The sequence below is a fragment of the Colletotrichum tamarilloi genome, assembly GCF_030869305.1.
Source record: "Colletotrichum tamarilloi strain Tom-12 chromosome Unknown Scaffold_9.1, whole genome shotgun sequence".
In the NCBI taxonomy this organism is placed as follows: Eukaryota; Fungi; Ascomycota; class Sordariomycetes; order Glomerellales; family Glomerellaceae; genus Colletotrichum; species Colletotrichum tamarilloi.
The window spans coordinates 1,158,142-1,175,048 of record NW_026849392.1 but is presented as its reverse complement, the minus strand read 5'-3'; the positions used below and the strand labels follow the sequence as shown (position 1 = coordinate 1,175,048).

Genomic DNA, 16,907 nt, shown 5'->3' with positions numbered 1-16,907 from the left:
AAAAATAATAACTATAAATATCCTATTTTAGCTATTATAGCTAGAAAATATTTAGCTATACCAGCTACTTCAGCTTCAGTAGAGAGGGTTTTTTCTATTTCTAGTAATATTATTACTAAAAATAGAAATAAACTATATCCCTCTACTATATCTAAATTAATTCTTTTAAAGTATTAGCAAGTTAGTACTTTAAAAGAATTAGAGGATATTTATATAAATAATAAGAAGGATAGTAATATTATAGAAGAGGAAGAGGAATAGTTATTATTTTTATAGTTTTTAAGTTAGTTTTAATTTATTAATATTTTTACTATTTTCTTTATTTTGCTATTTTCTTTATTTTACTATTTTTTTTATTTTATTATTTTCTTTATTTTACTATTTTATTTATATTATAACTTTTTTTTTATTATTACTCTTTATTACGCTTATTATTATTCTTGTTATTATCCTTATTATTATTATTCTTATTATTACCCCTATTATTACTCTTATTATTACCCCTATTATTACTTATTTAACTATATAAAAGTTATATTTTAAAGATTTTACTATATAGTATAATAGTCATTTAGCTTAATAGTTTAAGTTTTTACTTTATTACTTCTTAAGGTCTAGAGTTTAATTCCCCCTTTAGTTATTAGTTTTAAGTCTTTTAATACTTAATAATTTAAATAAACTATAATTATATATAGTGGTTTTTTTTCTTTTTAGCTTTATAAGTATAAAAGATCGACCTTAACGGGATTACGTTTTTAAGGGAAATTATATAATATAGTATACTTTTTAACTATATAATACGCGTAATATATTTTAAGTACGCGCTTAATATAATATAGTGATTTTGATATGAAAATTGCTATTTAATTTGGAATAGGTAAGCTACCCTCTTTAGTAGCGGCGCTAGTTAAAAAGGTTAATAGTAGAGGTTAGCTATAATAGTTAGCTATAATAGTTAGCCGTAATGGTTAGTTATAATAGTCGGCCGTAATGGTCGGCCGTAATGGTTAGAGGTGGCCTTTTTTAATTATAGAGGTTCTGAACTTTAATGGCGATATAGAGGTTTTTAGAGAAAGGGCTAAATAGGCTAATATCTACTACTCTTTATACTAGAGCTCGTAAAGATTTTTTTTATTTTTATCGTTTTTAATATTACTTAAAGCTACTCTCTATTTAAACTAAATAAATCTACTAAATAAATTTACTAAATAAACTTATTAATATATAAACTATTACTCTACTCTTAGTATATAGTTAGTAATTAGTAAGCTAGAACTCTAAAAATACCTATTGATAAGTTTACCCCTCTCGGGCTAGGCGCCCTTAGCTAGCTCGACGCTATAGTTATTATAACTAACGTAAGTATACTTAAAAAATAGTAAAGTACTTTTTAGCAGTACGGAATTTAGTTAGGTAATATTATAAATACTATAAATAGCCGGGCTAGTACGGATACTAAGATTTAGTATATTAATACTAGCCTAGTTATAATAGCTATAATAAACGGGCTAGAGGTATATAGGGTTAGGATAATAAGTTAGTACTTTAAATAACTCCTATAAAACCCCCTAGGTAATAATAATATTTATATAAAAAAATAGATTATATTAAACTTAGCTACTTATATAGGCTAATATTAAGAGGTCTTATATATATTAGAGTAAGTAAAGCTCGCCCTATAAGTAGCTAGAAGCGGCGGAAGGTTAGGAGTTTTAGTTAGTAATTAAGTATAGAGCGTATTATACCTAGTTTTTTCTAATACGTAATATACGGTACGGCCCCGGCAAATTACTCTATCGGGGGGAAACTATAATTATATATAATATATAAATAAGTATTATTACTATTATTACTATTATTATTATTATTATTATTATTATTATTACTATTATTATTATTATTATTATTATTATTATTATTACTATTATTATTATTATTATTATTATTATTATTATTATTATTATTATTCTTATTATTATTCTTATTATTATTCTTATTATTACTCTTATTATTACTCTTATTATTACTTTTATTATTACTCTTATTATTACTCTTATTATTACTCTTATTATTATTCTTATTATTACTCTTATTATTATTTTTATTATTACGTTTATAATAGTTAATTAAAATATTTAAAGTATTTAAGGTTTTTTTTTTATTTATTATATATAACTAATTTAGTCGACTAGTTAGTCGACTAGACTAAATTAGGCTAGTATTAGTTAACCCCTTGACTAAACTAGGCTAATATTAGTCATCCCCCTGACTAGACTAGGCTAGTAGTAGTCAGGCCCCTGACTAGACTAGACTAGACTAAATCCCAACCCTGCACGCAAGAGACCTGGAGTCGTGACTGGCACCGACGGAGGCGACCGAACGAGTCACGTGATGATTCCAGCCGTTCGGACAACCCAGTACGTACTTCCGGGTGCCGAGCTTTCCCTCAAGAGCGTCACGGCAACTTCGATTTGCCCCGCCAATGACTCTACGCATTGCTACTGCTACTGCCACAGCTGCGGCATCCTCTCGACATCCGATTACCTGATCCCCACCCGTCACTAATGGGGTCCGTCCACTTTGGACCCCGTCTTCTTCTACATTTAACATCTTCATTCATCCAACCATAGCACCTCAGCCGAAGCGTTCAAATTTCTTTTGCCTCTCTCCTCCTCGATATACTTGTTTTTGTTCAGATAGCCTTGGGTCAGTTGGCCTGCAGTGGCAACCTCCGATCCGTCCTTTCGTTCCCGTCGCTCGCGCCGCATTGCATCACGACATTGGCCACAGGGGGCTGATCGAATCGATCAAAGCTTCCGCCAGCGGACAAGCTGTTGCGTCACGTTCCCTTACGATATCCGGGTACCCGAATATGAGCTCGACTTCGTCAAACTTGGGCAAGTCCCTTTCAGCATCGACTTCCCATTCGCCTTCGATCCAGCCTGGTCCCGTCACCGCGAGTTTCGAATCCAACCGCCGGCCCTCCCAACCCAGTCCTTCATTCCCACACGCAACCCCCCGGAAGGGTCAGGGCTCTCGGAAGCAACACAAAATGCAGCGAAGACCGGGACTTGGCGACGCCAGACACGCGAACCCAGACGATGACGATGCTATGGCCGAGATACGGGCTATAGGGAATGCCAACAGTCGACGAGGTCAAACCTCAATTACACACCTTCTGAACTACAGCCGTCCGCCGACTGCTTACGCGGATCATTATTCTTATGCTCGGAATTATAGACGGAATCCGACTTGGGGACCTGGCTCGGGACACCATGCCGTAGACAAGGCGAGATACGTGCATGCGAATTACAGATTTGTCGTCTCACCGGAAGGCAATTACGCCAGCCAAGCGGCTGACGCCGATGTTCATATCGATTGGAACAACGTCCTGCAGATTTTGGCCTCATCCGAATCGCAGGGGGCTAGTTGCCCGATCTGTCTGTCCGAGCCGGTGGCGCCACGAATGGCAAAGTGCGGTCACATTTTCTGCCTTCCATGTCTGATTCGGTTTATGAACTCGACAGATGAGGACTCGAAGCATGGAAAAGGTGCAAGGTGGAAGAAATGTCCGCTCTGCGAAGACAGCGTCTACCTTCACGAGACGCGGCCTGTGCGTTTCTATGCGGGCCAGGAGAGCCCTCTGCCGCGAGTTGGCGATGACGTTGTCCTACGTCTCATGGCCCGGACAGCCAAGTCAACCCTCGCATTGCCCTGGGAAAATGGCTCTGACGCGCTCAATGTGTCGGACGACGTGCCCTGGCACTTTGCAGCCAATGTTCTGGATTATGCCAGGATCATGAAGGGAACTGGAGACTACATGTTGGAGCAATTCAACGAAGAGATTGAAGCGCTGCGGAAACAGGGAACCGAGGATCAACTTCTTTACCACGACGACGATGAATGGACCAAGAAGGCGATCCGGGCCATTGATGCGGCGAAGGAGAAGGTCCAAGACCTCGGCAGGAACGATTCCATGCTGCCAAATAAGAAGCTGGGCAACCAGAACAAGACCGTTCAACCTGACTTCTACTTCTACTCATCACAGCCGCATCTCTACCTATCAGCTCTCGATATTCGTATTCTCAAGACGAAATATGGCGACTTCTCTGCATTTCCATCCACGTTGTTGCCTCGCGTCGAGCACATTTCGACAGGCCATGTTCTAGACGAGGTGCAGAGAAAGCGGGCCAAGTATTTGGGTCATCTTCCGTATGGTTGCCGAATCAGTTTCTTGGAATGCGATTGGACAGACATTGTGTCGGCGGATGTCCTCGAAAAGTTCGCTGATGAGATTGGCCGGCGGAGAAAGCGGAATCGTGACAAGGCCGTACAGGAAGAACGCGAGAGGCTTCAGTCCGAAAGGATTGAGGCTGCCCAGTTCAAGAGTACCGCGGCTATGCGACGGGATTATGGACCGGTCGAAGAGGATCACGTTCCTGCGTTGAACTTGGAAGAGTTCCAGCCCCTATCGAGCCACGCCAACGCTACGCCGCCCGATCCACGACCGGGATTCGAGCATCTTGCAACCATTTCTACAAGTCCATCTACGCAGAAAACCGTTTGGGGCACTTCTGTCGTGCCTGGGTCCCCAGAGCTTGCCCCGGCTTCAATGCGTCAACTTGACGACGGGTGGCTCAAGGATGAAGACTTGTGGGGACCTCAAGAGCTTTCTTTCCAGATGGAGGCTTTGGGTGTGACTGAGCCCGGTCCCTCTAGCAGTAGTGCCGCATTTGGGGCCGGTAGTAGCAGCAACAATGGCGGCGGTGGATCAGGAGGAGCTGGTAAGGGAAAGAAGAAGAAGCAGAAGATTACGCTGATGAGCACCGGCGGGCGTAGGCAAGGATGAGGGGCTCAGCGTAAGGGGGTGAGAGGGGTGGATGGCAAGCGATTTGTCGAATTGCAAAGCGTATGTGTTTTTGGAGACGTACAGACTCTGATTTTAGTGAGGTAGAGTCGGGGGTTAGGTTGGGGAGTTATAAGAGGAAGTTTGTCACAACTGCTTCAATCAGACTATTAAAGAATCAACAAATTAAGAATGATTTTCATCCCATTGACCCATGCTTTGGGAGGAGAGGTTGGTTGCTATTCTGGAAGAAGATGTCAAGGCATGGCCAAAGGGTAAGGTACCACACAGAGTGGCTGGTGGATTCTAGAACTCTTTGAAAGTCCCGAGCAATGTTATAGTATGCCGTTTTCCATGGTTACGTTTAAAGTAATGTATGGTCTGCCCGACACAGACACCGATTGCTTGTCTAAAGGGATTCAAACTTACCTTCCATGGTGTTGGAGTGTGGGACCTTTCGTGGCTCTCAATTTTCCTGGCCTTTTTTTTCTTCCCCGTCAAGGAAAAAGACTAAGCTAGGTCCAAGGCGTCTATTGTACCTCGTTTCCGGCCTCGGTAACGTTCGTGGGCGAATAAGTTGAAACGGGATCCTGAACACACCTCTACCAAACCAACCTCTACCAAACCAACCTCTACTCAAACAACCTCCAGGTACATCACGCCGCGAAAATCTTCATGAGCCCCTCCAGCGCCATATTCCCACCACTGAAAACCAATCCCAAATCCCACCCCGTCTCACCAGCCTCCCTCTCCACCATGGCTCTGAAATCCTCATTAAACAGCGCCACCGCAAGCGGCACCGCACCGCTCGGCTCGACCACGAGCTTGAACCGCTCAAAGACGAGCTTCGTCGCCGCCTTGATTTCCTCCTCGGACACGCTGTACATGTTATCCACCAGCCGGCGCTCGTAGATGACGGACCACGGGTGCTTGCCCACGGGCGTCCGCAGGCCGTCGGCGACCGTCAGCGTCTTTACACTCTCGACGCGTTTCCCACTCTCGAAGCCGCGCTTGCAGTCGTCGGCGCCCTGGAACTCGGGTTCCGCGCCGAACACCCTGATCCCCGTCCCCTCGCAGCTCAGCGCTACGCCGGAGAGCATGCCGCCGCCTCCACAAGGGGTCATGATCGCGTTCAGACCCTTCTTCTCCTTCTTCTCCACGTCATCACCATCGGATACAGCAGCCACGGGAAGGCCCGTGGAGTTGAACGTCGGGTTCTCTGCAGAGTGGCCCGCGGCCAGGAGATCGCGGACCTGCTCCTGCAACTCGAGGCCCATCGTCCCTTGGCCCAGCATAATGTCCGGGTGGTCGTAGGGCGGCACGAGGCGGGCGCCCGTCTCGGAGATGACGCGGTCGGCGACGGCCTCGCGCTCGACGCTGGTGCTGCCGCTGAAGACTACGTTGGCGCCGTAGCCGCGCGTCGCGGCGATCTTGTTGGGCGGGGAGATGTCCGGCATGACGATGTGTGCTGGGATGCCGCTTTCTCTGGCGGCGAGAGCCAGTGCTTGAGCGTGGTTTCCTGGTGGTGTTGTCAGTACATTCTGCGGAGATCAAGAAATACACATTCAGATAGTTCTCTTTCTGGTTTGTTCACTGAGCAGGAGAATAGAGATGTATCCATACCTGAGCTATGCGTAACAACGCCCTTCTCTTTACCGCCGCCCTCAGCCCACCCAGGCTCCTGCTTCAACCTTTCCACGGCGTGAAAGGCACCGCGGACCTTGAAGGCGCCGATGCGCTGCAGGTTCTCGCACTTGAACCACAGCCGGAGCACGGGCTTGGCCGGCGTGCGCCCCTCCCATTTCGTGCCCTTGAGGTCGTCGGGTGTCCGCGGCGTCGATGCCAACGCCGTGAGGGTCTTGTTGGTGAGGACGGGGGTGTAGTGGACGTGCGGCTTGACGAGCTTGTGGGCTTCGACGACGGAGGCCCGGGTTAGGGGTAGGCAGGTCGATAGGTCGGCCATGGCTCTCGGATTTGTTCTGCTCACGATGAACGGTTCTGGTTTTGCTACGTGTGTGTAAACCTCAAGTAGGTAAGTGAGTGTGGTGGCGAAAATGCCGAAAGCCTCAGGTAGAAGAAATGAGGCAACGGAGAGCAGAACGCCAGAGCTTTACGGGCGTCTTATGAAGTGAGATATTTGAGATTGAGATTGAAATGAGACGTGTCGCGAGGGCGTGGGCGGCAAAGTCATAGGGACTTCCGACGCCGCGATCGGGACTTTGGTTGTGGTAGGCGGCGTGGGCGGTTACCTGACGCCCTCCGGACGGGGGCGACCCCGCTTGAGTCGTGGGATTCGGTGGTTGTCTCCGAAAAGGCTCGCCGGGCCACTGAGATTATCGGTGAAATGACCACGCACATCTACTTTTCCCGCGGGTAATATTAGAGCCGTATACCAACATGCCAGGACCATGGTTGTTCATAAATCACTCATGAACTCTGGAATCGTCAGGAACATTCTATCGAGCATTCAACGAATTGGTCAAGGTAGAGTGAATGACCGACTGTAGCTACACTCGGCATTGACTCGGTTGATGAGTCCTCCTCAATTTCTTACCAAGACCCTTCTCCCAATGTTCAAAACCTCACCTATACGCTCTACTTCACATCACACAAAATCAACAGCCATTTTCGACTCACGATGAGTCGCCATTCTCAAACGCAGCAAATCTAGCAAAGCTGTGTAACCACCCATCTCTCACAATGGCGATATTCACCTAATTTCCATACCTACGCCGAAACGTCAGGACATGCAGCTGAGAGAAGAAGCACGACACAAGCACATCCGTCGCCATGCAGTCGGAAGTCATATGGTTGAAAATGGCTTGGTAAGCTTGGGTTAGGTGAGGTATTATCCCAGACATTCGGGATGCGTCCCTGGCAGCGACAGGGATCAACGTCGCCGTTCTCCAGCGCGGGGCATTTGCGCCACATCCACAATACAGCGCGGGGTCCTCGGGGACTAGATTGACCTCGTTAGTTCCGGTCTACCAAGATTCATGACTTCATTCTCATCTGGCGACTTTCATTCTGTTTCATACCACTGGATTACCAACCACTTAATATACCAATCGTTGTTTGAATTATTCTCAGAAACCCGCTTAAATCTCACAATTCTGTCAAGACAATTCACCAGATACTTTACCAAAGCACCGCCCAGCCCCAACATCAAGTCCCCCATCATACTCCCTTCACAACTCCGAGTATAAGCAACCAGCCCATCATGGCAACCGACCCAAACAAGCTATCCACGGCTTTCGCAAACACGCCCCTCGCAAACCACGGCCAGAAATGGTCCGCCTTCTGGGAAGAGAAATTCACCCCCTGGGACCGCGGCGGGCCCTCCCTAGCCTTACTGGACATCATCAACACCCGTCCGGACCTCATCCCGCCTCCTCCTCCCACCGCCTCATCGCCCGCAGGGCAACAGCAGCAGAAGCACACGGCCCTCGTTCCCGGATGTGGTAAAGGTCACGACGCCCTCCTCCTAGCAAACCTAGGCTACGACGTCCTCGGCCTCGACTTTTCGCCCACGGCCATCGCCGAGGCAAAGGAGAACCAAAAGGCTGTAGTTGCTGCGGCGGCGGCCGGGGACGGTAACGGAGACGGAGCAGAACCGGACGTGAACGCCATACGCCAGCCAAACGGTGCCGAACCGGGTTCCGTGACGTGGCTCTCGGGCGACTTCTTCTCCGACTCGTGGCTCGAGGCCTGGCCTCGCGAGGACAAGACGTTTAACCTCATCTTTGATTACACTGTAAGTCTCACTCTTCTCAGTGGCTTTCAAAGGGAATGGTCAAGAGGAATTACAACATGAGAAAAAAGAAGCTAACAACCATCCAAAGTTCCTCTGCGCCCTCCCCCCAACAGCCCGCCCCCAATGGTCGGCCCGCATATCCTCTCTCCTGAACCCCGCCACCGGCCGCCTCATCTGCCTCGAATTCCCGTCCGGCAAACCTCTTTCCCAGCCGGGCCCGCCGTGGGGCCTGAACCCGGATATCTACCTCGCCCTGCTCACCCGCCCCGGCCAACCCCTCGAGTTCTCGGCTTCGACGCTGGCGGGCGACGAGGCCGACGTCGTTGTCGTTCCCCCGGCCGCGAACGAGGATGGCGGGGAAGGCACCGCCGGTCTGAAGCGGTTGGCGCTCGTCAAGCCTAGTAGGACGCATCGCGCTGGTATGAATGAGGATGGCTCAGTTCGCGATTGGATTCATGTCTGGAGTCACTGACAACCATGACGGCACATAACTCTGGTAATAGATAGTTTCCTCTGTTCGGCCAATGATGTATGCCTGTGCCATGCAATGCCCAAAACTCCATGTACACAAAACTTGAGAATATAGTCTTCTCCATACCCTCCACCCTCTAATCGAACTACGACACCCCTCACGCCGTCGTCTTTCGCAAGGAATTATAATGCTCACCAAGCCCGTACCCATGCCGATAATACGCCAACCAAATCTCCTTCTTCCCCTCGCTCTCACCACCACTCGCCGCCGGCCCAATCCTCTCCGTCCTCCCATCCTGCACAACCCGAATCTCAACCCCATACACGCTCGCCAGCGCCGCAAGCTCAAGCTGCCCACCCCACTCCGCCGTATCCCGGATCCGCCTCACGTACCCCTCCAACCCTTCCTCCAGAAACGGCGCAAAGTCGTCCGGGTGGGACACCATGTACTCCGCCGCCGCCCTCCTCACAACCTTATACGGGAGCTTCTGCGTCGGGTCGCCGCCACCACCCGCTTCCTCAGCGCTAGCGGAGAGCGGAATACCCTGCTGCCGTAACTGATCCGCCACAGCAGAAAACAAACAATGCCCGTCCGGCGCAATCTCCTTCTCCTCGAGCCCGTTGGCCTTGAACTCCTTGAGCATGTACGTCTTCTCGATACCCCGGTGGTCCGTCATATTACTCGCCTCCTCCTGCGCCTTCTCCGCCGCGGCCTCGACCTCGGCCGCCCGCCGCGCCAGGCGTTCTTTTTGTCTGTTGCGCTTCTTCCCTTGGCCTTGGCCTTGTGCCTGTGTCTCTTCCTTCTCTTCTTCTACCAGCGTTTCGGATTCGGAAATGGTGGTATCCTTCAACTTCTCCACAACCTCGGCAGTCTCGCCGTCATCGTCTTGAACCTCCTCGGCGACACCACCGCCAGACAGCCCAGCCACCTCCTCCTCATGCTTCGCCTTCAACTGCCTCTCCAGCTCAGCGCACTCATCATTCACGCCCTTGCGCGTCTTCTTGGTCGCGTTCTTCTTCTTGCTCGTGATCCGGCCCACGAGGTCGCGCTGCTCCTTGCGGTGGCGCGTCTGCATCTGCTCCGGCGTTTCGGATTCCATGGCTTTTATTCGTCTCTGTTTCCTCGTGGAGCACCCGGTTTCCTCAAGTTTGCTTCGGTTTCGGTTCGTTTTCGGTCGGAGCAGGTTCGTATGAGATGGGCTCTGTGAGGGAGGTGTCTCGCGAGGTATGTCCGTCGACACAGGAACCGATATGTGACGTTTGCCAGAGGCGGGGGGTTATTCGCGATTTAGTCTTGTCTGAGGCGATTCACAGGAGAAACTCGGTGCTCGATCCGGTGCTCCGCTGACGACGAGATCTTGAGCCAACCAGCTGGGAAACGAATTGGCCGTCTCGAAAGGGTAAAAATGTGAAGCTTCGAAATTGTGTTGTCACTGGAAGCTCCAAGCTTGGAATGCAATGGAGGGGCGAAATTTCTTGGTGGGGGTTCAAGTTCGCTGCTTGCGGTGCGGGGTCGGTGCGTGCCCCCCGGAGAGCGGCCCGTAATTCGACTGCGCCCGAGCACCGCTCGCTCGGCGAACGGCCGCCAGGAAGCAAACCTTCTCACCCCTGAGGTTTTCACACCATCACAATCAAGCTTGCTTCACCACCAGGGTCGAACATTAAATTTAACAGTTTTTGATTGACTAGCCGTCTGTCCTGAAGGACCTATCTACACTACCAAAGGTAATATCAACACCACATTGTTGACAACCTTACCAGCATCGTACACACCCAACAGCATCTGAGACCATCAGAGCTTGCGACCCTCTGGCCAAACCAGGCATGATGACATCTCCCTGGCCTGCCGACGGCAGCCATCGCCTGTTTACCCTACCAACTCCGTCCACAACGTGGCACAGGGGTCTAGTTCTGTTTCGCCACCCCACACCTTGATTACACATGAGAAATAGTACACAATGGGTATCGTATCGAATGAATGCAATCCCGCGCGCTCCGGCTAATCCGAACCTTTCGCGACAAGGGACAATGTAAAGGACTTGACGGCTTCTCACCTAGAAGCCTTTGAAAGGGTCATCTCGGAAGTAGTCATCTTCCACGGTCGCTCGGCTGCTACCATGGTAGCCGTCTGTGCCGCGCGTCCCGCGAGAGCTATAGCTGTCACGGTGACGGCTACGACTCTGCCGTCTTCGAAGCTCTTTGCTGCGCCTACGAGCCCGGTATCCGTATTCCTCGTACTCATCAGGGTCTCTGTCAAAGCCTGAGTGGGCTAATGGGCTGATGAAGGCCTCCATGCGCACGGTACCAATGGCATCAAAGAAGTTGGCACCTGGGGGTCTTGAAGAGGCTTCCGACGTCCGCTGAGAGCCGGCGGTACTCATGCCCCAACTCTGCCTGCTCGAGCCTTGAGATGGCTGGGACTGGTAGATATCAGATGAGCCGGCAGTGCCAACGCTGTTGCCAGCATTGCTGTTGGTGTAGCTGTGCTGTCCAACGCTGCCTGGCCCGGAAAATCCACGGAAAGACAGCGGGGGCGGAACGTGACCTCCGGTGTTGCTCCGCTTCCGTCCGTGGACCGCGTTCTGATTCGAGCGCTCCGTGAACCGAGGGATGAATGGTGGTTCCGCTGCGTCTCCAGAGCGCTCACGTTGATGATTGTTGTTATTGTTATTGCTGCTGCTGTTGATCGGCATGGGCGGGAATGCCTCCGTTTGTTTGTAGCCAGAGGCGTCGCCTGTCCTAGAAGAGGGGATGCTAGGAATGCTGGGCACACTTGGAATACTTCGCGGTCCGGGATTCTTCATCGAGGGGGCCTTGCTCTTTGTCAGTCGAATGGAATCACGAATGCCAGGTCGCCTGGTAGGTTGCAGTGGTTCAAAGTCCGGTACCGTGGTTGGTTTCGCAGGTTGGGGCGCAGCGACGATTTCAGGGATTGCTTGGGTCGAGTGTGCCAGGAATGAAAGAGCCGTCAGCCATATGTAGTGCCTCTCGGAAGACGTAGCCGTAAACTTCAGCGCTCTTTGCGGAGTCAATATGAGAATCGAACGGTTGAAAACTGCACCCTGGTTCTTCGGGGCGGGGTTGTCATCCTTCACATCAAGTACAGACTGAATCGTCACTGCTTCACGTTAGTCAAGGCTTGCGCTGATTCAAGTTAGAGTACTTACGTTTCCGACCAGTCTTACCCATGAGGGCACTGCCAGATGAGGGTTGCTTGCTGCTCCAGAGGATAGCTCTCTCATAGGGAGCCAGCCAGACCCATCGCTTGTGGCGGTCGTTGCTTGAGTCATCCTTGCTATTATCAGGCACGCCAAATGACTTGCGTCTCCTGACGTACTTGAACATCCATTCACCGACCATGGTCTGCGCAATGGCATCGACGACGCCCGTGGCTTGCGATGCGCCGTTGGATGCACCACCGACAGAGTTGACATCGGTGGTAGCCGTCTGTGCCGTTGTTGTCGACAGTCTGGACTTGTGGGACCGGTAGTTGGAGCTGGTATCGTACCGAGGGCTGGTGATGTCGTTGTAAGGAAGAGGAGGCAAGCTGGGGCTCTCCGGCGCTTCGGTCGTCTCCGAGAAGGGTGGCGGAGACCTACTTTGCTTCCGATTTCTCTGGTTACGAGGAAGGGCCGCAGCTGATCGCACCTTACGTATACTGTTGGCGCGATGGATGCTGCCGGCACGGTAGTGATTACGGCCCATGCCTCGGCGATGCCACGGTGCGTCCATCTTGGTTGGGCTTCGTTGGCCATCGCTCGGAGCACTGGCACTGAATGGCGGTCGCCGAGAGCTAGCTCTGGTAGGGATGGGGAAAGGAGGGTCGGGAGCACGAGACTCTGGAACGCTCGGGCTTCTAGGACGGCCTTGGTGGCTGGCAATCCCGCTCTGGATCATAGCAGCCTTCCGCATGACGTTCTTGCCTGAAGGTCCCGCGGTAGACTTCTCATATCCGCGGGTAGTGGGCTTGGCAGACTGCCTCTTGGGTGCTTCTCTACTTTCCAAATTTCCTCCATAACTCTCGCTTGCGAGGCGCATGGAGTTCCTGCTATGAGCTGATCTCTTCGTTTGTTCTGGCGATGTAAAGGTACTGACAGATGTGCGGTTGGAGGCTCGGGAGTCCGTCATTCTCATGCCAGGGGCGGAAAGGGCGGTTCGGTACTCAGAGTCGCTCACATCAGCATCAAACTCGTCCACCTCATCGGAGCTCTGGGCATCTTGGAAGCCGGCGAACAGACTGCTGATGCGGTGTGGTCGTCTCATAGGCGCACCTTCTCTCGAAAGTGGCCCGTCATCATTGTTACCAGGGTAGGCGTCGCGAGTTTGCTCGCCAAAGACTGGCGAGACCGGTGGTGACGAAGGCATGTCAGATAGGCTGCGCTTTGTAGCGAGTCTTCGAGGATTTCGCGGTGGTAGATGTCCCGGCACCGGAGTAAAATGGCGAGGATCATCACTCGTCACGGCCGTAGCGATACCGACGCTGGGCGAAGAGGGCCTAGACGTGATAGCTGAAGGCCGCAGATGGACAGGTAGTGTCGCCAGCCTCTTGTCAGAAAGGATTTCTTCGGTCTGAACAGCAGTGGATTTCGTGGGAGCTGAGGAAATGATGGATACTTGGCATCCAAAGTCTTTGACGTATTGTGGAAGCCGGTGTTCGCGTGGTGTAGTCGGACGACTCGTTGGCGGGATGATACTGATGGATGGGATGGTCAATTCTCGCACTGGCCGCAGAACGGGAGGTGTCTGAGGCCTCTCCACCGGCTTGTCGGTCTGAGTCGAGGATGAAACCATCACCACGGGCGGACTTTCCGGAGGGGGCGGGGTGGAAGATCTGTAGGGGGACTTTGGCGTCTTCGGGGGGCTCAAAGGCTCCTCGACAGTCTGAGAACCAGCGGAGACCATGTGGTTGAAAGGACGCGGCTCGATCGACAGTGGCCGGTTAACGTGAACTCGCTTCCGTCTTTGATTGGCCTCAACTTCCCACTCGCCTCTTGGGGAGGCCTCGACTTCGGTGAGCTTTTCGATCTTGGCAGGCGGTTCCGGTGTGGAAGGCTTCACAGGCTCCATCTTCGGTGATGGAGGAGGTGAAAATTGAATTCCGGTGTCGGTGTAGCTGACCTTGGGAGCAGGCGGCGATGGAGGCGGCATCAGATCCTCATCGTTCTCTTGAATCCCGTCTTCCAGGGCCTCCAGGACGGGCTGGTTCATCCAAAGTCTACCTCTAGTAACGCTTCCAGGACGCTGGGGGCTCTCCATGCTTTGTTGTCGTCGGTGAATCTTGGACAGAATGCTGTCGCGGCTGAATGTTCGTGTGTGGCGATAGTTGGACATGGCGCTCTCGCGTCCGCCGTCGTCAGTCTGCCAGTCGTCGTCGCCATCGAGATTGAGTTCGTCCGCCAGTGAGTTTCCATTGAAGACCTTGCCGGGGCTCTGCTGCATGGAAAATCGGACGCTATTAGTCAGGCTCATAGTCCTTACACTTCCCGCGTCGTTTTGATCCTCTGTCTCGCTGTCATTACCGTTGCCGTTAACTTGTGCAGCCTGGTAGGCGGCGACCTCGTCTATCACCACCTTCAAGCGGCTCTCGGCGACGTGGACTCTACGCTCATACTTGCGCTTCTCTTCCTCCCAAGAGTCCTTGTCCTGAGCCCAAAGGTCGTGAACCCTCTGAGAGTCTTCTTCCTGACTTCGGATCTTCTTCTGGGCGGATTCGAGTCTCTTTCTCGTTTCTGTGATGGAGTCGACGGCTTCATCCCTCTCGCGGGCGAGCTCGCCCAGTGCTGATGAGGTACCACCTTCTAGAAGGGCAAGTTGACGCTGAAGGGACCGGCTTTGTTTTGTTGTGGTGGCTACTGTCTCTTGAAGTGTCTCCTGCTCCTGGCGGGAGGCGTGCAAGGATACTTCTAGGTTCTCGATAAGCTTCGCCTTTTCTTCCTGATCTCGCCTCAAGTTCAGGATCTCGGCTACGAGATTGGCGTGTAAGGTTGGAGTGAAACGACGTGGGTCGAGAACGCTGATGCCATCGTCGTTGGTCATATTTCTGGATGAACGTTTAGAGCCCTTGTCGTTCTGTGGGACGGGAGGAGGCGAAGGGCTCTTCTTCCCGTTCGGCGGGGTGACGGAGCGTCGGGATTTCCTCGAGCTTCGTGATGGTGTTCTGTAAGGTGTGTCCTGTGGTGTTGGCAACGCCGTCACGGCAGCGTTGCCTTTGGACTCATCCTCGGTCTCCCAAACAGCCATCTTGACTCACTGGAGACAATGAAAGACTCGCAGTGAGGTGTCAAGGGCGCAACGGTTCTCAATTGAACCCCTCAAAAAAGAAGTGTAAGCATGCAGGTTATGGTCGGTTGGCTTACAGCGAGCAAATGTGCTTGGATCGCCAGCCGTTTCGGGGAAAATCAAATGTAGGGGATCAAAGCACACAGCTGAGCCCAGGGATCCTTGCTGCCGGTGGAAATGACAGGCGCCAGAGGAGCAGTCTGACCGCGCAATCACTGGTGCATTGACGCTATTCAACCCCCACTGGCTCTTGGTTAGTGTTCGATGCTACGGGAGAGGCACATTGGAGGAGCGCGAGGCCGAGGCCTACGGCAAGGAATATGCATGAAATGTTCTTGGTGAAACTTACGATGCGATGTTGCTGCTGTTGCTACTGCTGCTGCGTCGCGGGCGCAGCAAGGTGATGTCAAATAAGACAGAGGTGATATGCTATGGGCAACAGCCCAAACAAGCAAAAAGATGAAAAGAATCAGAGTGATAAAAAGGAGTGGTTCGCTCGAGTGGCCGTTTCTGGACAGCCCAGACACGAGTTAGCATGAAGTTATCCGGGGCCGAGGTGGTATAATTGGTGTATATGAGCCGGGGAGGGATGTTCGGGAACGGTTTTGGATGGGCTCCCACCTTAAGAACTGGGATATATAGGTAGTAAATCCAGGTATGAAACTGACTGGCTTTCGAAGCCAGGAATCAACGTCGCAAAGAGAAAAGGAGAGATTGAGTGAGGCGCGGCAGTCGCAAGAACAGATGACAAGCCCAAAGTCGCAATGAGGTCAAGAGCCGTTCTAAGTCGACATGACGTTGTAAATTGACTTTGGTGAAAGGCCGAAATGGAATGCGACTCCGGATAGGATGAGCGGCAACCAAGACGAAAGAGTCGAAAAAAGGAGCAGGAATGATTGGCGTTTGTACAAGGCTCGAGCAATGTACTAATGATATGATGTAAACAGGCGAGACGTTGGGAGAAGAAACGTCGGTCGGGCAGAGGCGCGGACGAGAAAGGCGTGAAGGCTTGTTTCGCGGTTCTGGTGGGGGAGATTTTGTGGTTAGCATCTTGTCCCGGACCTCCCTCCTTCTTTTCCTTCTAAGGCTGCTTCTCCCGCTGCGATCGGCCGCACCGACAAACGGACTGAGACATATGGGAGGCTTACCCGACGGGAGGTGTATTGGACGGTCGATAGTTTGTCGGGAGGTTTTGGAAACAAGTCGAGGGTAGAAAAGTAAAGGCGCACCGGTTGGTTCAAACAGAGTGACAGTGACAAAAGGAACAAGGCAAGTTTAAGGACGGTGGACGGGTGTAAGGATAAATGTACAACTGCCAACAGCTAAGTGGCAAGTCAAAATAGATGGGCGCGAGGATCGGTTGCGCAGGTGGTAGGACGTGTATCCCAACAAGACGGGGTGACTGAACAGAACGGCTGCTGCATCCGAGGCCAATGGGCGTGACGATGGCGGCACCTGAAGACCGGGCTGGAGGAGAAGGAGAGAAGAAAGCCGTGAGAAGACGAGGCGAGTCGAGAGAGACAAGACAAGGCAAGGCAAGGCGCAAGGCAAAAAGAA

General features: G+C 51.3%; 5 protein-coding genes across 5 annotated transcripts; 2 read left to right on the top strand and 3 right to left on the bottom strand.

The window, feature by feature from the left end:
- Positions 1–3,052: 3,052 nt before the first annotated feature.
- Positions 3,053–4,849, top strand: CTAM01_04135 (uncharacterized protein; the record flags this gene model as incomplete). Its single annotated transcript, XM_060520165.1, has 1 exon — positions 3,053–4,849. The coding sequence occupies one exon, from the start codon at positions 3,053–3,055 to the stop codon at positions 4,847–4,849; it is 1,797 nt and encodes a 598-aa protein (XP_060385586.1).
- A 653-nt stretch (positions 4,850–5,502) lies between these two features.
- CTAM01_04134 (pyridoxal-phosphate dependent enzyme) lies at positions 5,503–6,809 on the bottom strand (the record flags this gene model as incomplete). Its single annotated transcript, XM_060520164.1, has 2 exons — positions 5,503–6,365; positions 6,470–6,809. 2 exons carry the CDS (start codon positions 6,807–6,809, stop codon positions 5,503–5,505), a joined length of 1,203 nt encoding a protein of 400 aa, XP_060385585.1.
- Positions 6,810–8,066: 1,257 nt separating this feature from the next.
- Positions 8,067–9,072, top strand: CTAM01_04133 (thiopurine S-methyltransferase; the record flags this gene model as incomplete). The annotated part of the gene is made up of 2 exons (XM_060520163.1): positions 8,067–8,600; positions 8,689–9,072. The coding sequence occupies 2 exons, from the start codon at positions 8,067–8,069 to the stop codon at positions 9,070–9,072; spliced, it is 918 nt and encodes a 305-aa protein (XP_060385584.1).
- Positions 9,073–9,229: 157 nt separating this feature from the next.
- Positions 9,230–10,171, bottom strand: CTAM01_04132 (OTU-like cysteine protease; the record flags this gene model as incomplete). Its single annotated transcript, XM_060520162.1, has 1 exon — positions 9,230–10,171. The coding sequence occupies one exon, from the start codon at positions 10,169–10,171 to the stop codon at positions 9,230–9,232; it is 942 nt and encodes a 313-aa protein (XP_060385583.1).
- A 954-nt stretch (positions 10,172–11,125) lies between these two features.
- CTAM01_04131 (nuclear migration protein) lies at positions 11,126–15,311 on the bottom strand (the record flags this gene model as incomplete). Its single annotated transcript, XM_060520161.1, has 2 exons — positions 11,126–12,189; positions 12,239–15,311. The coding sequence occupies 2 exons, from the start codon at positions 15,309–15,311 to the stop codon at positions 11,126–11,128; spliced, it is 4,137 nt and encodes a 1,378-aa protein (XP_060385582.1).
- Between the last annotated feature and the right edge of the window lie 1,596 nt (positions 15,312–16,907).